The sequence below is a fragment of the Vombatus ursinus genome, unplaced genomic scaffold, assembly GCF_900497805.2.
Source record: "Vombatus ursinus unplaced genomic scaffold, bare-nosed wombat genome assembly UNPS02014768.1, whole genome shotgun sequence".
NCBI lineage: Eukaryota > Metazoa > Chordata > Mammalia > Diprotodontia > Vombatidae > Vombatus > Vombatus ursinus.
In genome coordinates, this window is record NW_020954546.1 from 32,932,039 (window position 1) to 32,955,968 (window position 23,930).

Below are 23,930 nucleotides of genomic sequence, written 5' to 3' on the forward strand. Positions count from 1 at the left end.
CACACACACACACACACACACACACACACACACACACACACACACACACTGAACCCTTCCATCCCAGGTTCCAACAATTCCCTGGGGTGACTTTTTATACATTAAAGTATTCCCTTGAAGGGTAAAGTCAGAGCCTTCTCCTCCCCCCGACCATAGCTGTAAAGTGCAGGACCCTCTAGTAGGACTTCTTCTAGCAATGCCATACACTCTCCTTTGAGTACAGGGGAGGATGGTAGGCGGTACCAAGGTTCTTGGTAGGGCACATGAGGTTGAGGGTATTTGTCCCAGCCACTGGCTTCCAGGGGCCAGCTAACCTAACCTTTCAGTCCTAACTTGGTGAACTAGTCCTTGACAGTCACCCCTTTCCCCAATCCTCATCTTCAAGCCCAACCAGCCCTGGTTTTTTCTTTTCTTCTTTTTAAATTTCTAGACAGTTTGGGAACAACACAAAAAGGACTAGGCTTCCATGGGTGACTGGTGCCTCTGAGCCTCCCCGAATTGCACAGGAAGAGAAGGCACTAGGGTTACACATGACGTCCCTTTCCTGATCCCTATCCCCTCCTGGCTGCTTTGTTTTGTTTTTAGGGGGAGGGGTGTCCCAGACTGTGGTTGGGACTCCTTAAAGGAGGAGTGGGTGGGGGAACGTGGGTGGAGAAGACTAGGCCAAGCCGGTTTTGCCTGCCCTTCTCTGCTCCCACTCCCCTCTGCCATGGGCTCTGCCCCTTCCTTCCTACCCTCCTTGTCTCCCACCCCGCGCTGGGGCGCCCAGGGTGATCGGCACCTCGGAGACGCCCATCATCATCGTGGGAAACAAGCGCGACTTGCAGCGGGGCCGCGTCATCCCGCGCTGGAACGTGTCGCACCTGGTCCGGAAGACGTGGAAGTGTGGCTACGTGGAGTGTTCGGCCAAGTACAACTGGCACATCCTCCTGCTGTTCAGCGAGCTGCTCAAGAGTGTGGGCTGCGCCCGCTGCAAACACGTGCACGCAGCCCTGCGCTTCCAGGGGGCCCTGCGCCGCAACCGTTGCACCATCATGTGACCTCCCTCCCCCTCCGCCCTCGGGGCTGGGGGCCACGCCAAGGTTGCTGCCCCTGGCTGGGGGGGAGGCAGGGGCAGAGATGCGAAACAGAGCCAGCCGAGGGTGGCAGGGTGGGGCATTTGGCTATAGTGGCCAATACAGGATTGAGGGTCAGGGCCCCTGTTGGGAGTGGGGGGAGGGTCCTCAGAGGTAGCTGGAAGGGGTGCTGATGGGGATGAGGAGGGGATTAGAACCTGCAGCCCAGCACAGGCCTGATGCGCATCCTAACACTCAAACACACTTACACTCCCCCCACCCCCAACTACTCTGTCCTACCCTGGTGTGAGTCAAGGGGGTAAGGGAAGTGTTTCATAACTGCCTCTATGGGATCCCCAGTCCTTAGTCCCTCCCCACCCTAACATTTGTCTTCCTAGGACAGCCATACTCCACAATGTAGCCTATAAACACTCCCCCTCCCCGATTCCGCTGCCCTCTGGGTTTGGGGGTTCAGGGTTGGAGGGAACCCCTGCCTCTTGGTGAATCCATGCCACCTTGGCCTAAGGCTGTCACATCTTGAGAATCCATCCCTGTCCAAAGTCTTCCCATTCCATTTCTGTCTGTCTGTCCCTCTTTCCTTCTATGTAGATGTCTACCTTCTGTCCATCCCCAATCCCCTGAACTCTCCTTTTCCATAGGGCTCTCCTTCTTCCATCTCCCTGCCTCAGGTCTGTGTGTGTCTGTGTGGTCATCCCAAAGGCCTGTTCAGCACAGCACCAGAGGGGGTAAAAGGGCAGAGAAACACCGATGGCCTCACTGGGACTAGGGTCATGGGGCTGCAGTCCCAGGTCAGCAAGAGGGGAAGGGGGCAGAACCTCCAAAAGTGAAGCTGCCCCCTCCCTTCTCTCTCCAGGTAGACTTTTCCCACCCAGCAGCCTCCAGAGACACAACTCACCTACCTTCCAGCCTTAACTTGATGGCCTGGTACCTTCAGGTACTCCCTTCCCTGACCCTCCAACCCCCAGAGCCAGATCAACCTTTGGTTTGAATATTTTACTTTTAATTAATAGACAGTTTGGAACCAAAAAAAAGAAAAGGCAAAAACAAGATCAGGTTTCCCACGGCATCAATTTCTTCATCCTTTTGCCCTTTTAGAATTGGGACATCTGAGTCCCCTGCAGGGCATGGATGGTGGATGGGACAACCTCCCCAGAGTGGCTGGGCTCACCCCCAGGAGGCCAAATCATGGGGTAGAGTGTGTCCTCCTCTCCTCCCCAACACGGAAAGGGCAAACAGGGCAGGCCTCCCTCAGACACCTGGGCACAGGCTCAATTTGCCCAGCTTCTCCCTGCTGTCTTTGCCTCTCTGATTACTTAGCTCCTCCTACAAATCCCAGACAAGCAAAACTAGGAATTGAGATAAGCATGGGGATCCCTCCCCCCCTCCCTAGATTTGTCCCCAACCTCCCCTTGGGATGGAGGTCTGTTTGGGAGCTCCCCTCCTCCTTCTGGCTGGCCCTCTTTCCCCATTGCGGCCTCAGCCCTCTCCCCATTTTTGCCGGCTCCCTGGCCGGATTTCTACCTCTTGTCACCGGAGCTCATCACTGTCAGTTTTTTAGAAATAACAATAATAACGATGAAAATGACGCTAATAATAATGTAAGGGCTAGGATGCTGGCTCTCAGAGCTGGGGGGGCACAGATAGAGGGAGAGAGAAGTCATTCTGTGTCCCCACATATATGCTGTGTCACCTACCAAGGGGTAGACCATGTAATAAGCTAAACCCCACAGATCTGTATTCAGTGGTAAAACAGTGGGATGGCATTTCTCCAGGGGTGTCTAAGTCGACTCTGCCTGAGAACTCAGCTTGCAGGACAAGATAGATTGGGTCCAAGGTGAGGTTTGCAGATAGGGTTGAGATTGGGAAGGACCCTGGGGATATGGGTGAGTTTATCATTAGGATCTAGGGTGTTGGGAGGGGCCTGTGGTATTCTGTTTCCCCAGCTGGTCCCCCAGTCTCCCCTAGAGAGATAACACAGATTTGTAATAGTCCCAATGCTGGGCAATCCAGGATTCCTGGATTCTAGTCCTTGACATGCTGTGTGATCTTAGACAAGTTGCTCTCCCTTTCTGAGCCTCCCTCTGAAACAGAGGAGATGGCTCCCCTTCCCCACCCCTTCAGGTGGCTGGGAGGGTGAACGAGAATGCCTCACCTCCTCCTTTCCTTATATCACTGCCCCTCATTCAGGGGGACCAGAGATGGGAAGGAAGAGTGATATCTTGGCTGCCCCTGTCACATTCTAGCTCCAATGTATCTTCCCTGGATGGGTGTGAATCCTCTGAAAAGGTGGGCAGGGGGACCAAGGCCTTTGGTTCCTCCCCGCCCCACACACCCCCTTGGTGGAAGCTATCCGAATGTATCACCTGACTGATTCTCCCGCGCCTTCTTTTGCTTCTTTGGATTTTTGGATCCCCCCTCACCCTCCCTCCAGTCTCTGTTCCTCCTCTCCAGGGTTTCCGGCCATAGGGTCTGGAAGTGTCTGTAAAGCTTGTTGCGCTGTTATGGGAAGTCGGATTAAAAAAAAAATCAGGGAGTTATTTTCCCTTGTTTCTGTACTGAGGAGTCAGTTGGATCTATCTTTGGTAGGAGGATGATACTGGAACAGGTGGGGGTAGGGGTGGGGGTGGGGGAAGGGGCTTATTCCTGGAGTCCTAAGGTTTCTAGGAGTGAAGAGACAGAGCCCAGACCCTTTCCAAAGAACAGACGACCACCTAGCTACCAGTGCCAACCCTTTGGGCTCAACCAATGGACAGAAATTCGAGGTTAGTGTATTTAAAGAGGGGCATACAGAATAGCTAGTAAGAATTTCAGAGAAGGAGATCCATAGGATGGAAGTCTATCTGAACTACATCCCCTACCCATATACTTCATCCAAGGCATCCAGAAGGATGTCTGATCTCCTAGTTTTCAAAACCAGTCTACCCCTTCCCATTTCACTCTTCCTCTGGGGGACTTATTATAAAACAGTACTATGTAAAGGGAAGAACACCAGGTTTAGAGCCAGAGGACCTGGGTTTAAATTCCAACTCAGCTTCTTACTAGCTGTGTAACCTCGGGCAAATCACTTAACCTCTCTGGGCCTTGGGTTTCTTCAAGTTGGATTTGATTATCTTTAAAGTCTCATTGAGGTCTAAATCCTATGATAATCTGATGTATAACCTGGATCCATCCTGTTTATGTCAAGCACTTTTCTTCTGATTCTTTCTCCATCTCCCCAGACCCACCTATAAGACCAGCCCATAGCCTCTTTTATAAGCTGAGTGACTTTATGAGCTGAATTCTTTAAATATTCAGATCTTAAACTGCTGTGAAGATGTTCAATTCTTGGTAGACAGAAAAATCCCCCTACCCATTTACTCTCACCTTCTTCTCCTCCCAAGGTTGTGACGTGTCCAACCACTTCTTGGGTGAGGTCCCTGAGCCCCCCTCCTGCAGTGTGGGACACTCCAAAGAGCACCCAATTTTGAGTTAGGAGACTTGGGTACCAGTCCTGGCTCCACGACTAACTATGTCACCATAGACAAGTCAGTTCACTCTTATGAACCTCAGTTTGCTCATCTGTGATACTTATTTCACAAAGTTGTAATCCAGAAAAGTCTTTGGCAAATTTCAAGTATGACAGAAATGAGTCTCTGTCCTTGCCTTTGTCAAAGGTTGAAGGGGGAAGCAGGCCCTCAACAGTGCCATACCCTAAGATGGTGACTGGAGGGTGGTTACACCCTGTCTCCAGAAGACCAAGAAGTGACGAAGTAAACATGACTCCCCATGTCAGTGTCCTGGGACAAAGCTGGGAGTTTGCCTCCTGTTGGTTACGACTCTATACTTGGTTATCAGCCCAAAACTCAGAGAGAGAAGGACATATGAATTAGCCTGCTCCAAAAACACTTGTAGCTTTAATAATTTAATTGGGAGCGGAGACTCAGGCTTGATCCAGAGGTCTGTGGAGTTAAAGGTAAGAAGGTCAGGAATTGGCTCCTGGTTGGAGGAAGGGAGTGGGAGTCACATGAAGTTGTAGAGTGGTTTGGAAGTTTCCCTTGCCACCTTCCAAAATGGAGTATGAAAACGAGGAGGACTTGTGTCCTCTGCACAACGGAATGGACTGAAGCAATATTTCAGCTTTGGCCTCTTTAGCGGGAACCCTGGGGCAAAATGTGGAGGGAGGAAAACCTCCCACCTTCTGGGAGTGGAGTGGGGTGCAGCGGAAGGGTTAGAAATCTGAAAGTCGTCAATATCATACCCTTGTCCCTCCCTGTCCCCACCTCCACACACTGAGCAGAGGGGTGGACCACGTTCGGATTCCACTTCAGACCCAAGACTCCTCATCGTCCTGTGGGAGCCAAGATGGACCAGCGGGTTGTGATCCCAGGCTTTCAGTGGACAGGGTAGTGCTAATCTCTGATGGGGAGATTTCTTCCTCATCCACTGAACTCCCATCTCCTGCACTACCTACCCGACCCCTCAATCTAGGGGAGGTAGGAGGCACCCTGGCTCGGCTCTGGCGGTAGGCCAGGGGAGTGGGAATCCGGGAGGGCCGCTTTTCTGGACGATGGTCTCGACGAGGTCGGATCTTGGGTCTCAACTTTAGCTTGTAAATGGATGGTATCCTCTCTGGCTTCTTCAACATCCTCCTGCCTTTCCCTATGGGTACTTTGGACTTTTCCAAGTCTGAGGTTGGTATAGGTTGAGATACTTCATTGCCATTGGCCTCAGGGACTGGAGCCCCGGACTGGCCTCCCTGCTGTCCTGGAGCTGGTGCTCTTTTCACTTTTGTGCCTCTGACCCCTGCACCAGCCTTCCTCCCCACCCCATTCTCTTCCAAGTTCCTCTTTCCCTCTGAGTCACATTTGCTTTGGGCTGGGTCTAGCTCAGGAGTATGCATGATGGGCATCCCCCAGCCACCCATGTCCACCTTGAGGAGGGCTGGGGGCTCTAGAGTCAGTTCTTGAATGACACTATCATAAAGAGCCCCAGGTACTGGCCACAGTGCCCCGGGGTGGGGGACATATACACCACTTCGAGGAATATGCCGTTCTGGGTGGGCTCCTCTTGCCTCTAGCACCTTGGTATTGATCAAGATCTCATCTTCCAGGTTCTGGTAGAGTGACTGTTCCTTGGCCTTGTCAATGGGTAGAGTGGTGAATGTCTGTCTTCCATGCTGGTACCTGGGTGGATGGTCTCTTCCAGCCTCTGTCACAGTTCCCAGTGTCTGATCCTGGCCTCCTGACCTCACCTCCAGGGACTGACTTCCATTTCTAGACTGAGGAGTGTTTCTTCCTCCAGCTCCGACCGTTATGGTTGTGGGGTCTCTCCCTGTTTCTGTCGTGGGAGCTGGGATACCATTTCCAGATTCTGAGGGACTCTCCCCTGGTGTTAGTGGGTGGCTGGGAGCTGAGCAGATGGGGATCTTGGTGACCCCTTTAATGGGGGAAGAAGATCGGACAGCTCCAGGGTCCTTAAGTTGGGAGGCAATGACTCTTTGTGCCTGATCCTGGGAAGGTTTCCCAATACCCAGAAGGGATTGTTTGAGGGTAAAGGGCTTAGATAGATTGGAGGAACCAGGTAGGGTAGAGCGAACTCTTCCCAGTGGTTCTTTAGGAGCCATCTCAGGGGCTGAAACCTTCTGAAGAATAGGATCAGTGACGAAGCTTCCTTGGGTACCCATCTCTCCAGGGCTCCAGTGGGTAGGGGTTCCTCCCCTGGGAGCCTCAGGTGAGTATCTGCCTTTCCATTGTCCTAAAGGAACCCGCTGCAAATCCCGTCCAGTCCGTGTGAGTGAGGACTGGGGTTTGGGGGATACATCTCCAGCTGGTGACAGTTGACGGGATGGGGTGGCTGATCTTTCCCGGATCCTGCAATAGAGTCAGGGGGTTCGAGTGGCATAGTTTCATCCAACCTCCTGCCTCTGGAGAAGATGACTTCTCCTCAACCCCCAAAAGACTTCTCTTATTCTGGAGAAAGAGGGACCCTCACCCTCTCATCCTTGCTCACTGATGAGAAAGATCCAGCAAAATCTATTCAGCTCTGATTTCATCATGTTTTGTCGCTCGTTGGATAGAAATTGGCTAATCTCCACCCCTTAAAATAACCGCCTTCTCCCTTTGATGTGAATATGATAGTTGTCTCTCCTTCCACTTCTCTAGGCTCAATATTCTCACACCCCCTCACTTCCATTACTTTCCCCATTGGGAAGGGAAAGAATTAGAAGACTAGTCAGGTCTGGCTTTCTGACTCTTCCCAAGGAAGTTGAATGAGTTGAGCGTTAGCCAACAGCGCTAGGTCAGACCTGGAATCTAAGCCTGACTCTACCGATAACTTGAGTCAGTCAACACCTCATCTTCAAGTTGAGGAAGCTGGATTAGATGACTTCTAAGAGTCTCATGTAACTCTAACATTTCCTGTTCAATGATGATGAGGCAGGGGAGGGGAAGGGGTGTCAGAGAAAAGGCAAAAAATCAAGTGTCCAAGATTGGGGTGTAGAGAGAAATGGGAAGGAGGTGAAAAGGAGACTGGGGAGAATTAGGGAGTTGTCCTGAGAATGGGGGGGGGGGGTGCCAAGGGAGAAAGGAATATTTCCTGTTTCCCCTCCATACCTCTGAGGTGCAGCTGTCTCTCCTGGAGACCCCCCACCTGCCCCCCACCTATCGTGAGGTCTTGGGGAGCAGGAGGTGGGAGGTCTCAGCTTACGGCCTGGGGGTGTGTATGTCTTCCAATCCACTGGGGGCAGAGGACTCTGGGAGCGGCTGACGGTCAGAATGGGCTGAGGTTGTGTAGAACCCCCTTGTACTCTCACCTCATGCTGTACTGGGGGAATCTGTGGCTTCTGGAGGCTGCCCATCTTGTGAGCTGCCAAAATAATCCCCCCCAGGAGTGGGGAAGCAGAGAAGGAGAAAAAGAGGACTCAGCATCTGCTGATATTGTCCAACCCCCCCCCCATCATCTCCCTTCTATTCCCTATCCCACTTCCCACGCTATAGAGACCCAAAGAAAGTGCTGGACCCTCTCTTCTCCCTACCAGATAGAAGCACCATCATTTCATCTAGCCAAGTGTTTAGGTGCCACCTGGTGGTGACTCTTGGCATTTCAATCACTCCCTCTCCCAGCTTCCCACTTACTTTTGGTGTGTCTTCTGGACTCTCAACCACCTGAGACAATGACTCCCAGCCAGACCTCCGCCCTGCAGTTCTCTAGAAGCCAGTCTCTCTTTTTCTCGGGAAAGGGGCTATTAGCCCCGAGTCCTTCCTCAATACTTGGGTATTAGTCCTGCTTCCTGTCCCAGGACTCTATCCCTTCCCCTCCCCTATCCCTTACATCGTGTTACATAGAGGATGAGCATAGGTGTAGAAGTGACCTCAGTGGCCGAAAGAGACTCACAGAGAGAGGTACATCGGCAGGGGTCGTGTTTATCCAGGTAATGGCCTAGTGTGTCCCAGCCACCCCCTACGCGGACCATCACATGATTTCGCAAGATCTGCCAGGGATAAAGGTGAGGTTAGAGGAGAGAGGGATGAGGGGACCAGTGCCCCAGCAAGATTTGGATCAGGGCTTTGCCTTAACACCGTGCTACCACAGACTACCTGGGCTCATGCTCAGGAACATCCCAACAGGTGTGGCCTCCCAGCTTGCATCACATGTTTCTGTATGTCTTTCTTTCAATAGACATTTATTTCAACACATATTTGTGATATAATGCTTTAGGCGGGAAAAGAGCAATAAATAATAATATCTACCATTTATATGGGCAGCTAGATGGTGCAGTGGATAGAGCAGCAGGTCTGGAGTCAGGAAGACCTGAGTTCAAATGTGACCTAGGACACTATTAGTGCTTTGTGACGCTGGGCAAGTCACTTAACCCTGTTTGCCTCAGTTTCCTCATCTGTAAAATGAGCTGGAGAAGGAAATCACTCCAGTATTTCTGCCAAGAAAACCCCAGAGAGGGTCACAAAGAGTCAGACATAGAACGATTGACCACCGCCACCAACTATTTACATAGCTCTTTAAAGTTTGCACTTTATAAATATCGTATCTCATTCTATCATCACAACAATCCTGGAGAGTAGGTGCTATTATACTACTTACAGTTTCCTCATCTATAAATAAAGAAACTGAGACAGGGGCTAAGTGATTTAAGCTACACAGGTAATAAGTGTATAAGGCTGGATTTGAATTCAGGTCTTCCTGATTTCAGATTTAGTACTCCCTCTACTGGGTCACCTGGCTGCTCCAGATAAGAGCACCACTGCCCACCCAAACTTGACTTGGGGCATTGCCTTGAGCTGTGCTACCATGGAGTACATCATGTTAAGGGACATCCCAACACATGTGACCTCCCAGCTTGCATCTCATGTATACATACCAGTCTTGTTTTAAAATTTATTTTTATTTTAAAATCCGAATTTCTCCCTCCCTCCACTCTTTTCCCTACCCCCTGAGAAGGCGAGAAATATTATACTCCATATACATATACATATTCCCAGAGTCCTCTGCCCCCAGTGGATTGGAAGACATACACACCCTCATATATTTCTTGCAAAACGTATTTCCACATTAGCTATGGATGCATATTACAAGATGGATTTGTGAAAGAATACTCTTATCTGCAAGGGATCAGTAAATACAGTTCAAGGACTCCCTCCTTCTTCTGTAGGCTCTGTTGGGTAGATTCCCATGGATATACCCATTCTCGAGGTCAACAGCCATTTTTCAACATTTCATGTAGTGGTAGGTATTGTAAATTCCACCCTTGATTTCCCACTCTCTGCTTAAACTTGATAATGAATTTGTCCAACATCTCTCTCTGGCTCTCATGAAAGGGCAATTTGATTCAATGAAAGAATGCTGAACTTGACTTCAAATCCCATATCTTGACAAGCCTTATGACTTTGCTTACAAGTCACCTGACCTCTCTGAGTCTCAGTTTTCTTACCTGTAAGATGAGAGTGATAATACCCATAGGATCTACCTCACCAAGGTATTAGAATATGAGATGATGAACATAAAATCGATTTGTAAATGCTATATAAATGGCACTTATGATTTCAAAATGTTACAGCTGCTTGTGTCAAGACTCAAGAAGGGAAGGAGCAGCTAGGTGGCACAGTGGATAGAGCACCGACCTTGGAGTCAGGAGGACCTGAGTTCAAATGAGGACTCAGACACATAATACTCACTAGCTGTGTGACCCTGAGCAAGTCACTTAACCCCAATTGCCTCACCAAAAATAAAATAAAATAAAATAAAATAAAACCTCAAGAAGGGAAAGCCCTCTCTGGTGGTCTGCCTTTCAGCCTGTGGTAAAAGGCGTACTTGAACTTTGTAAAGCTGATTATTGCTCAGCCCTTATGAAGGGAAACTTTTCCTCCTTTCTCCTCCTTCCTACCTCCCTATTTCTGCCGAGGATTCCACCATCATTGCAGCCACCCAGGTCAATACTCTGAGTCATCTTCTGTAATTCTTCGAAGTCTCCCTCAACCCCACAGTCAATCAGTTGCCAAATCTTGTCAGCTTTGCCTTTTACACCACCTTGTATCCGCTCTCTTTTTTCCACTCATGCCACAACCACCCAAATTCAGGCTCTTATCACTTCTTGCCTGGCCTCTCTTTCCATATCCAGCCCCTCGCCTCTCCAGTCCATCCTCCACATAGCTGCCAAATTGATATTCCTAAAACACCATTCTGACTGTGGTACTCCCTGGCTCTAAAAATGTTCAGTGACTCCTTGTTGCCTCTAGGATAAACTACAAGCTCCTCTGTCTAACATTTAAAGCCCTTCACAATCTCACTGCAACCTGTATTTCCAGGCTGGTTCCATATCGCTCACCAAGCCCTCCAGGTCCTGCCTTAACTGACCCACTTCCGTGTTCCTCATTCATGACAATCTTCCTCTGGTCTCAATGCCTTTGCACAGGCTGGCTCCGATGCCAGTGCTGCTCTCCCTTCTCTTCTCATCCCTGCCTCTCGTACTAGGGAAGCCCCTAGTATCTACTTCAAGTCCCACCTCCAATGATGCCTTTCCTAATGCTCTCCTCCCCGAGTTGTTAGGGTTCCACCCACACGGTATTTGTTATGCATATACTTTGTATTTGTTTCTCTGCGTAAGTGCTGTCTTGCCCCCCACCCCCAGTAGAGTGTAAGCTCCTTGAGGGTAAGGGTTGTTTCATTTGTCTCTTTGTTTCACCTTTGCCTAGTACAATTCCTAACGCATAGTAGGCACTTTGTAAGTGCTTTTTGAATGTTAAATGAGAAAACACAGCAGAAAGGAATCACTGGTCCCTAGCTTTCCTCCACCTAGTGTTCTTGGGAGCCCTGGGACAGCTGCTACCACCCTCACTTGTGACTCCTTCCCTAACCCCAGGCCTAGGGAGGATGGGGTAAAGGTAAAGGACGATGGCCTTGGAGTCCAGGGGGAGCCCTGGACTCGAGGCCAGACTGACATTGACTAGTGACCTTGGGCAATGTCATGAGCCCCTTCTGGGCCTCAATTCTCTCATCGACACATTTAGAATTAGAAAGGACTTCAGAGACCATCCCCCTCATTTTACAGATTAGGAAACTGAGGCTCTGAATGGTAAAGTGATTTTTCCAAGGTTTTACAGCTAGGAAATATTCAGGATTTGAACACAATACCACTGTCTACAAACCCAGTGTTCATTCACAATACAACATTGCCTTGACCTTGTACCCTCACGTGTAATATGAATTGTGGCCCAGACCCCTGATCATCGACATATCTCTTCATCACTACAAAGGGACCCTTGTGTCTTTGCCACTTGGGCTCACGCGCGCACACACATGCACACACAAAGAGTATGTTGGGAATTATTCCTGTTGGTGTATCTGCCCTTCCAACTTTGTCCTTGGGCTCAGGGTGTGTAGGGGTCATGTTCCGTAAACACACACATTACATAAATACATATATAGACATATTTACACATATGTATATATGTACATATATTTGTATGTATGTGTGTATGTATCTACATATATCTTTATATATCTATATCTATATCTATATCTGTCTATCTATCTATCTATCCCATCAGGAAGCATGTTTCCAGGCTCACCTATTACCACATGGATCTTTCCCTTCTCTGCCTTGGGCATGAAGGTGGATTGGAGGAGGGCACTGTGGGAAGTCAGTACCATTGTCCCTGTATCTCTAAGCTCAGCTTCTGTCCAGGTGGGCAGGGTTGGCTAACACTCCTCCTACGGGCACCTTGATGCAGCTGCCACATGGTTGGAGGACCTTCACACCCCTCTCAATTAGGTCAGGAGTCTTCAGGAATTATCCAAGAAGCTCCTGACTCGCTAGCAGAAATATTACTCAACCCTCCCCCACAAGATACTGGGGAAAGTGACTCCTCTTCTCCTTAGTGTAGCTATATTACCTGCCCCCAGTTGCCTCACTCCCCAGCAATCTAAAAGGATGACCTTTTAGCCATATTCTCTACCTCAGGGGACTCCCTCTCATCCCTACCCCTTCCCACCTCAGTCCAGGAGAAGTGGTGAGAGTCTGTGCTAAAGCACCTTCCAATCTTGGCTGAGGAAGTCTCCTCACCAGGGGAAACAGAGGGAGGTTTTGAGGCCACCCCCCACCCCATCTCCCACCTGCCTTCAGTCAGGAACTCACCCTGACAAAGATGAGAGTGTTGGAATCCCCTACTCGGTATTTTCCTTCAGACACTTTGATCATGGAGAACTGCACGGGGCAGGTACAGCGACTCACCAGGTTCTGCACCTGCAACGAAAGACAGCAGGTGAGCTCCTGCAGGACTCTCTGTGTTCCCCATTAGGACCGCTTCTCTAAACTTGATCTCCATCCCATTCTTTCTCTCACACACATGCAGGGCTGAAAAGGAGGGCAAGAACTTCGGAGTGTTGCTAGGTCTCTCTGGTAGGCTTACTTAAGAGATCAGTTGGGACCTAAACTGGGAGCAGGAGGGAGGGGAGAGCACTCATTACCAAGTACTCCAGGAGGATCAGGATAAATTAGAGGGTAAAATTTCTAGGGGATTTTAGAAAACTTTCATTTTCACAGATAGAGTTTAGGGAGGGGAAATGATTTGCCTGAGGTCACACTCACACAGCAAGTTAGTGACAGAATTAGTGACTAGATCCCAGAGCCCCTGCCTTTCTGGTTCTGGGAAGCTGGAGAGATCAGTCACCCCAAGAGCTGTCTCAGCTCTGGAGCTTGGCACCTCCCCCCACAGTAGTCATGTGATAGAGGAGACGGGGTGACTGGGCAGGAAGGATTGAGGGATGTATGCCGTTATCCCTTCCTCCTTCCCTGAATCCCTCACCATTTGGTCCAAGTTTTTGAAATGGCAGGCTTGGCGGGCAGGGGGAGCTGGTGGAGGAGGATCAGGTGGGGGCAGGGCCAGCTCCTGCCGAAGTTCCTCCTCAATCTCCTCCTCCAGATGTACTAGGGTGGGAGCTGCTACCCCAAACCTCCAGGCTCGCCGTCCCAGCTCCAGCAGGCACAAGACCACATGCTTTTCGTTCTTCCTAAGCACCAGGTCCTCTGTCTCAAACATCAGCACCTCTGTAGGCCGGAGAGGAAGAGAGAATAGGAGTGACTAGCTTCATCCTCCTTTTCCCTTCCCTTCTTGGAAGAGTAGCCCGTCTGGGAAAAGGGGAAATTCCTGCGGTGACCCCATTGTCAGGCTCTCAAGGGAGGGTTAGGGCTCAGCAAGACAAATGGGATCTTAGATTCCTAGAATATCAGAGTCGGGGGAGACTTGGGAGGTCACCTTTACATCTTTATCTTGGAGATCTATTTTTACAGCTGGGGAAACTGAGACCTGTTTCAAAGTTCAAGAGACCTCTGGTCATTGAACATTTGGGTCATGTTATCTCCTGGGTGGGAGGGAACAGAGCCTAGGATGGAGTCCTGGCCTTGGAGTCAGGAAAATCTGGTTCCAAGTCTTGCCCCTGACCTATTCTGGCTGTTGTAAACATGGACAGACTATGTAGCCTTAGAAAGTGCCATAGGCAACTCCCTAAGACTGTAAATTTCAGATGTATTATATCTGCATCAGTGAAAGAGGTTTCTACACTGGGAGTTCCTCATAATGGTGTAATATATGTTCACCCCCCCCAACCCACACCCATCTGAAAAAAGCCCCTAGGAGCACAATATTCAGTTCAGCCTGAAGGCAGAGGACTAGATAAAATGAGTTACACTTGACAGAAAAGGATGGGGTTTGTTAAGAAGTAGCAGATTGCCTAAATGATTGGCTATAGGGCTATATCAAGAAAAGGGTTAACCTCTCATGGTACCCTCTTCATCCCAGCTTTTCACATTCTCAATTTTTTTCAATTTAATTTAACAAATGACTGTTTGCTGTTAGCATCCTTTTAACAGCACCTAGAAGATGCTGTTAAGCGTCTTCTAAGTGTAAGACACCAAGATATAGTGGATGGAAAGTTGGCCATCAGTCGGGAAGGCTTAGATTCAAGCTCTCTGACACATACTGGCTGTGTGACCCTCGGAAAGTCACTTAAACTTTCAGTACCCCCAGATAATAGGTAAATGATAGAATCAGAGATGCAGAATGGGAAGAAGCCTCAGAGATCATCTGGTCCAACCCCTTAATTTTGCAGATGTGGAAACTGAGGCCCAGGGAGATAAGTGCCTTGCATAAGGTTTCACAGGTAATAAGCATCAGGGGCAGGATTTGAACCAGGTCCTCTGTGCTCTTTCCACAGTACCACAACTTCCATGAAATCACAGATCCAGCATCTCTTGAAATAAATACATGAGGGGCAGCTAGGTGGTGCAGTGGATAGAGCACCGGCCCTGAAGTCAGGAGGACCTGAGTTCAAATCTGGCCTCAGACCAAACACTTGACACTTACTAGCTGTGTGACCCTGGGCAAGTCACTTAACCCCAACTGCCTAAAAACAAAACAAACAAAAAAAAAACAAGAAAAAAAAAGAAATACATGAATAAACAAATAAGTAAATAAATAGATTAACAAATGGATGGATGAAAAAGTAAATATAAAGATGAACAGATAAATTAATGAATAAACAAATAGTTAATATGTAAATAAATAGAAATAGAGATAGAAATAGGGATAAACAAATAGAGATGGATAGATAGGCAGGCTAGATAGACAGATAGGCAGATAGGTAAATTCATAAATAGACAGAGACAGACAGACGGGCAGATAAATGAATAGAAACAGACAGACAGATGGACGTATGAGACGCTGCTAAGCACCAAGGTTACAACCAGGAAACTAAGGACAGTTCCTGCCCTCAGGGGCCTTACAGGAAACAGTTGCTTCCTTTCTTTCCCCCCACTTTTGAAATGGCATCAAGGGTATGAGGAAGAGGGACATGGGTATTAGATATGGGTGATTTATTGTTATTTCACACTGACAGAGCCCCAAGAGAAGAATGAGGACCCTTAGATTGCAGCCTGCTTTGGCTTGCTCTGTTTGGGTTTTTCCGGAGCTGATGGAGCAGCAATGGCTTAAGTCTTTGGAGATAATCTGCTTTGGAGCCTGACCTCCTGGGGTTCGGCTATGTTGACTGTGAGGAGTTCATAACATCTAACACCTTTGAAAGAGGCAGTGACATTCAGTGGGTGCAAGGTAGGGCAGAGACCTTGCAATCATTTCAATGGTTTTTTTTTTTTAATTGCTTCCTATGAGATAAAGGAACTAAGGCCCAGAGAGATGAACTACCTTCCCAATGGTCATATAGCTAGTTAATTACTAGAAACCAAGCCTCTCAGCTACCAGTCTGGGGCTCTTTACATAATACTGACATCTGTATACCACTTTGAGCTTTGCAAGGGGCTTTTCACACCTCAACCACTGAGGTAGATAGGGTAGAGTATTATTATTCCCATTTTATAGATGAGGAAACTGAGGTTGTGAGAAATTAAGTGACTTGCCTAGTAATTGTTTGAGGTAAGATTTGAACTCTTCCTGACAAGTTCAGCTCTTGTTAAAAAGAAAAAAACTGGTAAGTTAGTTCTTTCTAACAAGTTTAGTACTCTACTCACTATGGCACCTAGTTTCCTCTGGCTGAGCTAGAACCCAGGTCTCCCAGGTACCAGCCCCATGCTCTTCCCACTATCCTACTTTGGCCCCCAAAGAAATTTTGTCTCAGGGTGGGTTCTGAAGAGGTATTTACCTTTGATGCCCATCTCCTTCCGGCACCAATGGATGAAGTTGGAGACATTGTCCCGAGCCTGGAAGGTACGTGGCTGGGCTGCCCCATTGCAGCAAACCCCAGACCTGGGCAGCCAAATTTTCTGGGCCAAAGCTGGAGATTGGGCCAGGAAGTTCTGGGCAGCTTGAGTGACTGCATTGGCATGTTGGCACAACAGCTGGCCAGTCTCCAGAGTCTCCAGGAAGTTGGCCGTGTCAATATCCAGCTCGTAGAGATTCCTAAGCCAGTCGGCTAGGTCCTCTTTCATCGCCTCCAGGTACTGCTCACTGGACTTAAAGGGTCGAATGCTGCGGATTGGAGGATCTGGGAGTCCAGGCATTGTCCTGCCACTGGGCTGGGACCTGGAGGGGCTGCTGGCGAGTGACCTTCCACTCATCTTCCAAGTCTTGACCTATGGGTCAGACCCAATGCTGCTTCCTCTCCCTTGGTTCCTGATCTATTAAGCCAAGCCTGGGGTCTTTTCCCTTCCCTTGGTTCCTTCAACCGGGCGATCCCTGGGTGCTGTGACTCAGGCTGACCAAGCTGGGAGATTTCCTTCTGAGCTGCTTCTATGCTGATCCTGGCCTCTCTAATCTATCTCTCGCTCTCTACCCACCCCCTCAGAAGTTCATTCTCCCCATTCTGCTCACTCTTCAGGATCCATCTCTATGGCAAAACGAGTTCCAACTCCACCTCCCCCCCAGCCTACTGGATTCCTGAATTCCTTCCTGAACCTTCCCTCTATCCCTCCCTTTCCCACTTAGTTAACTGGTAACTACCTCACTCTTCTGGCTGCTGAGGCCATCCTGAGGACCCGCTATCACCGCAAAGGGACAGGTTGGGGGGGGGGGTTTGGCCTTCTTTCCTCCCCTAGGAGCTGCCCTGGTCAATTTAACCCTCCTTCTCTCCCCCCCCACCCACCCCCCAATACTACCCAAGGTGGCTGGATCATTCCTGCTGGGCTTTGCCTCGGAGCTCTCTCCTCTCCTAGGTGACAGGGGCTGCTACAAACACTCCCTATTAACCCCTTCAGGGTAGCCACTGGCAGGCTCTGACTGGCCTTGCTCCCTGGATTGGGGTACAGAGAGAAGAGAATGAGACCTAGGACACTCACCCCCTCTACTGAGATACATGTAAGTAAATTTCATCTGGTAGATTGTTGTGATTTTTTTTTTCTGACTTGTGGTAGAAAGGCCTGGCATGAAGAGAGAGGGGGAGAGGTTGGAAACGGGAGAAACTCAAGGGGTGAAGCAGGGTCTGAGAAGATTTCTGTAGGTAACATATCGTCTCTTCATCTTTTTGCCTCTCTGACCGGCTAGCTATTTGTCTGTCTCTGTCTGTCTCTGCCTGGCTATTTGTCTCTGTCTCTCTCAGTTGGTCACTCTTCACCAAGTCTGTCTGATTTAAAAAAACAAACAAACAACTAGACTCTCTCCCTCCTGCCGAATTCCCTTCTCCTTTCTGCCTATTCAGATTGCATGTGTTCGTCCTTCCAGACCCAACTCAGGACCCATACACTTTGGGGAGGATTAACCCTTCCCTGACTCTCCTACCCTGCTTCCTGTGAATATATAGCAGGTCTATATAAAGGTCTATGCTGAGCAGGACTCTCTCAACATCTGCCTGATACTTCCAGGGCTTCAGGCTCTGGGAAAGTAGAGGATAAGTAGGTACTGAACCCAATATTCCCAATGTGAGAATCACCAGTGGTCTGTCTATTCCACTTGGGTAGTACAAGTGACTCCCAGCTTTCTCTAGACTCTTTCTTTCTAGAATGGGACTAGTTTACTCACTGCAGCTATACCCATGATGGTTGGTTAGGGTGATTCTTCAAAAGGGTGGCATATTGCTGCAACTCTCAGAGTCCTAGGGGGTAGCCTTGGTATTGAGGGAGACATATTTTGACTACTCACAACTATCCCCACTGGTGTGCTTCCCATTTAAACAAATCACCCAAGATGACACCATTAACTTTTAATTAGGAAACATTTACAAATAGGAGGCAAAGCTATAATAATCATAAGTTTTTCCATAAACCTGTTCACCCTCTACCAGCAAGGTATGTAGCGTTCATAGGAGAGAGCACAAACTTACAGAAACATAACATGAGCAGAAAAACTCATGTGTCTGGGTTTATGTCTCTGGACTAGAGCCCCAGATGTCTTTGTTTCTTTGGGGAACAGTCTGTATCCTTTGTCACCTGCCAGGCCCTATTGTTTCTCTTTCTCAGCTTCTCCATTCTGTTGTTGGTGTAGAATTAAGTTGTTTTTTTTTTTTTTTTAAAGTAAACAGCAACCTTAAGCCTGGAATATGCAGAGCTTCCCTAGTCTTCTCCCTTGACTTGGTGCTGGGGTAGCATTATACTCTTTCAAAGAAAATCAGTTCTGCATCTGCAATGCTCATCAGGTTAACCCTCTGGACTGTGAGATGTTTTCCCCCTCCTGAACCATGGAGGTCAGTGAAGGGCAAGGTAGATAAGCCTTCCCTCTCTCAAGCAGGTAATGGTGCTGGAGAGAAACACCTATCCCCAGTTAGTGTTTCAAACAGCAGGGAATTCTGCTATCTCCAATCAGCTCCCACTATCACAGTCTTCCTCCATTCAGATTAGCTCCCCATATCAACTGCTAAGTCTCAAATGGGCTCAGCTCAAAGCAGCTGCTATTATTTTCTGTTTCTGCTATATATATATATATATATATATATATATATAATTTTTTTTTTACTTCTGCTGACTTTCTTAGCTCTGTGGGCTTTTATTTTCTGTATTCTATATGCAGCTTCTAATGGGACCTCATGGGTGAGTCAACCTATTACATATAAATTAGCATCACCAAGGGAACAACGGAGAGCTGTTAGTCAATAAGCATTGACTAAATGCCTAGGACATAGGAGGCATTATGCTAAGTGCTAGGGAGACAAAGAAAGTCAAAAGACAGTCCCTGCCTGTAAGGAGCTCCCAATCATTATTGGGTATTACCAGCAGGAAGGGTTTGAGTGACCGGCCTGGCAATAGACTGTAGATCTGTTATCTCACGACCAGCCTCACTAAGACCAGAAAGGTTCATCATCAGTAAGAAGAGGTGTGAGTGATGGGCAAGTCCATGTGCCCCTTTAGTGCTCACATAACGTCCTGCATCCTAAAGGAAGGCCCCCCATCACGTTGGCTAGACCAATTTTAGAGGAGTTGTGAGAGTTTATGGACAACAGTCACACAGGGTTAGAGAATGTGGATGGATTGTGATCTATCCTGTGTAAGAAAAAAAAAAAACCCTGTCTCTGAAACCAAAGGTCCTTTGAATGATTTACTATGTGGTAAAGGAGTTGTGATTTGTATCAGACAGAGATGGGTTGATAGGCTTATATATTTAGAATTGGAAGGAACCTCAGAGTCGTCCAATACCCTTCATTTTTACAGATGAGGAAACTGAGGGTCAGGCAGGTAGAACAACTGCTGGTTCACAGAAGAGCCAGGATTTGAACTCAGGTCCTATGGCTTTTTCCATGATGCTACACCACCCCCCCCCCCCCCCCCCGCCCCAATCCTTAGAGGCATAGATTAAATACATAACTGAACTAGCTAATTTTATTAACGGAATAAGGAAGCAACCATGAGAGGAATTATGGATCTGATTCATTTCTACGGAAGTCGGAAGAAACATGGAGACCATGGGAATGTTCTTAGTTCCGTCTGGAAAATGAAATACTACGCAGAAATTCAGCGACTGTGGGAATATGTTGTGTCTGTTATGTTGCCTGTGTGAAAATTTTCTGTGAAAATCACCAAGTTACTGAGTTGCCAAGAAATGGATAAAAGGCTGGTGACCACAGAAAGAACACCCGCTGAGAACAACCGTAGGCAAGGACTCCACCCAGCTTGAGACTGCCTCAGATGGAGGTCTGAGACAATAAAGAAAAAGAACATCACAAGGAGGAGGAGGAGACAAAAGCTGGGGATTGTCCCAGGCTTAGTGACAACTTAACAGAAGAGAGAAAGCACTGGAGTTAATCAAAGGGATCTTTGAGCCAATGCCAAATAGAACTTTCTGAATAGAAAGGATCCCATGAAATGGGCTTATGGGAGCATTCTGCAGTAAAAGGTTGCATCCCACAAATTCACTGGGGAGGGGCACACTCCAAGACTCTACACTCATTGATTGGCTCATGTATCTTAACTTCACTGAAAAATCCAGGTTTCCTCTTAATTCCTGGCATTGGTTGACAAAATTCCTCAGCCTCAAGTTTGCAGTTAAAAGAAAAAGTTTAATTAATTAAATTAGTAAAAAAGTATGATAAAAATCAAGCATTAGATACAGGCATCATGGAGCACAACATTTCCCACCATTTCCCATCTCCAAATAGAATCTGTTTTTGATCTCTTCACCCTCCTGAGTGAGAACATGAAATCAGAAGGTCTGCCTGTTTAATTTTCACCATCACAGGCACTGGGATGGAAGAGAGAGAGATAACTCTCACTCATCATGATGCTTGGATGGACACTAGCCATCCATGGGATGACTACCAGCAGTCCAGCAGTGCCTAAGGACCAGGCTGGGCTTTTTGAAATGCAATATTGCTGCTTAGATGAACGGGAAAGCCCATCATGGGCTCTGCATGCCTCTGGCTCCTCCTAGCAAGACAAGAGTGAAGGAATTTGTCACCTGCAAAGTCTTGAATTGTCCTCTTGGAATCACAGTAGCTGTCAGAATGAGGAGGAAGAAGGAACATATTCCCGAAGTTTTCCACCAGTGCAGGTGAAGGCAAGCTGTAGGAATTAGTCATGGTTTCTGCAGCATCCTCAATTGCCATTTTTCTCTCCATCTTGTCTCTTTCAAAACTCCTAGCTCGTTGTGCTTCCACCTTATGTGTGTGGTCAAAGCAATCCAGGCCATTGCCAGAGTCAGTTGGAAAGTGTCTCAGTATTGACAGTCCCCATGGAAGAACTATCTCCAAAGTTCCAGGGCAGTGCCTCAAAGACAGCCATTGTCTATTCCACTAATAGAAGGCTTTGCAACACCAAGCAGGGAGAACTTGGATCTCTTAGGGGAGCTTACCTGTCTACTAACCATTGGTTGTGCATGCATGTGTGACTGAATGACTAAATGATCAATTGTCTGGGTAAGTTTGGGTGAATGTGTGAATGCATTCCTACTGGAGCTGACGGAACTTCAAAAATAATAGATTCTTGCTTCATTAATAAATCTTTAAACTGAAGAATCTCATGTCTGGTGATGATCACTATCTTCCTTGGTTTTTGCATATTGAACATCTTTGCCTAATTGGGGGCAACAATGCTAAATTGATGCTCATTTACTTTGGGGCCCTCACAACTTGAAAAGTGCATGGAGAAGAAATGGATGTGGAGGAAGAGTCCAAAGAAGGAAAGAAGGCCCAGCAACAAGAGAGAAACAGAGGAAGGGGAGGGGAGGGAAAAACCATTAGACAGCACAGAGCCCAAGAAGGAAATCAGGATGGAGGGAAGAATAGAAACTATTTCTGGACGTTTTGGTCATAAGAGGCAAACGAAGACAGAAAAAGAGGAGGTGGCTTTTCTCCCTCTGCCTTGTTCCTCCTCCTATACCTTTAATATGATAATATTTCACATAAATATGTGTTTGCATGTATATATGTCTCTCTCTCTCTCTCTCTCATCTATCATCTGCCCAGTTGTTTCCAACCCAAAAACACATTTATTAAGCACCTACTTTGTACCAGGGACTCTACTAGGTGCTGGGGTCACAAAGACATATAGTCCCTATCCCCTTGGGTCCAAAACTGTGCCCCAAACAGACCGTTTCTTTCCTCCATGCCCTCAGGGAGCTTACATTCTATTATTTATATCTGTTGTTTCACACCACTCATCCAATCAGCATATATGAGAAGGTATATACAGGGTGTTTCAAAAGTCTTTTGTGCAGTTTTAAGCTTTAATAGTTTAAAACTGTGCTGACTTTAGGGAAACTCTATATATGTGCCTCCCCCACATACTTGTTGGTTTTTCCGTAATTGTTTCCCTTAGTTTCTGTTGGAAATAACAGATGGGGTTGCCCTAGGACAGGGATTCCGTGTGTGTGTGTGTGTGTGTGTGTGTGTGTGGATGTGTCTGTCTGTCCGTCTGTCTTACCTCAGCCTTCGAGCTTCCTGAAAGAGAGGACAGCACACAGATCACTCACTCCACAGGTAAGCCTGTTGGAAGACTAGGCATGTCACCAGAGATCTTTCCCCTTTTCCCTTAAGCTCCACACTTTTGTTTGGCCACCAATTAGGCTGGGCTTGTGTCCTGTTCTTATTCAGGTTCTCACATTCTCCTTCACTTGGGAACATTTTCCTTCCAGGAGGAGAAAAAGGGGCACAATTTGGAGGGATAGGGAGAGCATGGTAGGTAGGAAAACGATGGGAAGGAGGGAGAGGAAGGGAACTAAGAGGACCCTGGGGCATGGGCTTTCCAGGCACCCAAATAAAGGAGGCCCTTCCTGGTCTAAGGCTCTTGGGAGGGGGAGGTTCTAACTCCATTCTTTGTGACCCAATAGTAGCTGTGGTGATGAAATCAAGAGATGCAGGGATGAGGGAAGTCCTTGTCACTCCTGCTCTCCAGTATGGGACAGGGGACATGCCTAAAGTAGAGTAAGGAGCGTGGGGAGGAATTCCCCAAGTGGCACAGAAATAGCTCAAGAATGGACAAGCGGGGTAACGGTGAGTGGGGCAGGAGGGCAATGGGGAAGAAGTGAACAGGGCCCTCCTTGACACACACAGTTCTATTTCCTATAATAACTTGGGTTAGAGGGCTGTCACCATGGCAACCATACTCTCAAGACACCTCTCAATTACCCTACTTGAAGATTGTTCAGAGCAAACGTTTCATCCCAGATTAACCGAACCCAGACAGGCAACAGATGCTCGTATCCCTTTCATTTTTCATCACTTGGTGTTTGAGCCAAAGAGAATGGGGGAGGGGGTAGTTGAGGGAAGGGAAAGAGTACCTCATCCCGCCTTCCAAGATTAAAGAAAAGAGTGGAGTGTCATGATAGAATCTATGAATGTAAGAAATAATTCTTATAAGATGAGAGTTCAATTGGAGAAGGAAGTGGAGGCAGGAAGACCTGTTGGGAGACTATTCTAATAACTGACCAGTAATAAGGCTTGGGCCAGCTAGGTAGTTCAGTACATAGAATGCCAGGCCTGGAGTCAGGTAGACTTGAGTTCAAACCTTGTCTTAGACACTTACTAGCTGTGTGACCCTGGATAAGTCACTTAACTCTATCTGCCTCAGTTTCCTCATCTATAAAATGAGCTGGAGAAGGAAATGGCAAACCACTCCAGTATCTTTGCCAAAAAAACAAACAAACCCCAAATGGGGTCACAAAGAGTCAGACTTGACTGAAATGACTGAGCAATAATAACACAAAGGAAGCCTTGTATAAATATAGTGGCAGTGAGCATAGAAAAGAAGGGGACAGATGTCACAGACTGTGTGTGTGTGTGCGTGTGTATGGGGAAAGGTTTATCTATCTATCCTTCTATTCTTGCAGATAATTGGCAACTGGCATCTTACTAGCTATGTACAGGTCTGCTTAACCTCTCTGAGCCTCAGTGTCCTTACCTGTAAGATAAGAGGGCTGAAGATCCCTCTCAGCTCTGAATCTCTAGTCCTACAAATGTGTCTACGGCTTGTCAGCAGTTCTTGGCACTCGTTAA

General features: G+C 47.8%; 2 protein-coding genes across 3 annotated transcripts in view; one reads left to right on the forward strand and one right to left on the reverse strand.

The window, feature by feature from the left end:
• The window catches only part of LOC114043377 (ras-like protein family member 10B), a 12,764-nt gene extending 9,151 nt beyond the window's left edge, over window positions 1–3,613 (forward strand). For both annotated transcript variants that reach the window (XM_027862480.1, XM_027862479.1), the window contains exon 4: window positions 770–3,613. In XM_027862480.1, the coding sequence (XP_027718281.1) occupies window positions 770–1,040 (271 nt within the window). In that variant the 3' untranslated portion in view covers window positions 1,041–3,613. The remainder of the gene's footprint in view (window positions 1–769) is intronic.
• Window positions 3,614–3,733: 120 nt separating this feature from the next.
• The window catches only part of LOC114043379 (GAS2-like protein 2), a 53,554-nt gene continuing 33,357 nt past the window's right edge, over window positions 3,734–23,930 (reverse strand). The window contains exons 8-12 of the mRNA XM_027862481.1: window positions 13,373–13,614; window positions 12,703–12,810; window positions 8,448–8,544; window positions 7,667–7,919; window positions 3,734–6,925 (exon numbers count right to left, since the gene is read on the reverse strand). Coding sequence (XP_027718282.1) covers window positions 5,380–6,925; window positions 7,667–7,919; window positions 8,448–8,544; window positions 12,703–12,810; window positions 13,373–13,614 — 2,246 coding nt within the window. The 3' untranslated portion in view covers window positions 3,734–5,379. The remainder of the gene's footprint in view (window positions 6,926–7,666; window positions 7,920–8,447; window positions 8,545–12,702; window positions 12,811–13,372; window positions 13,615–23,930) is intronic.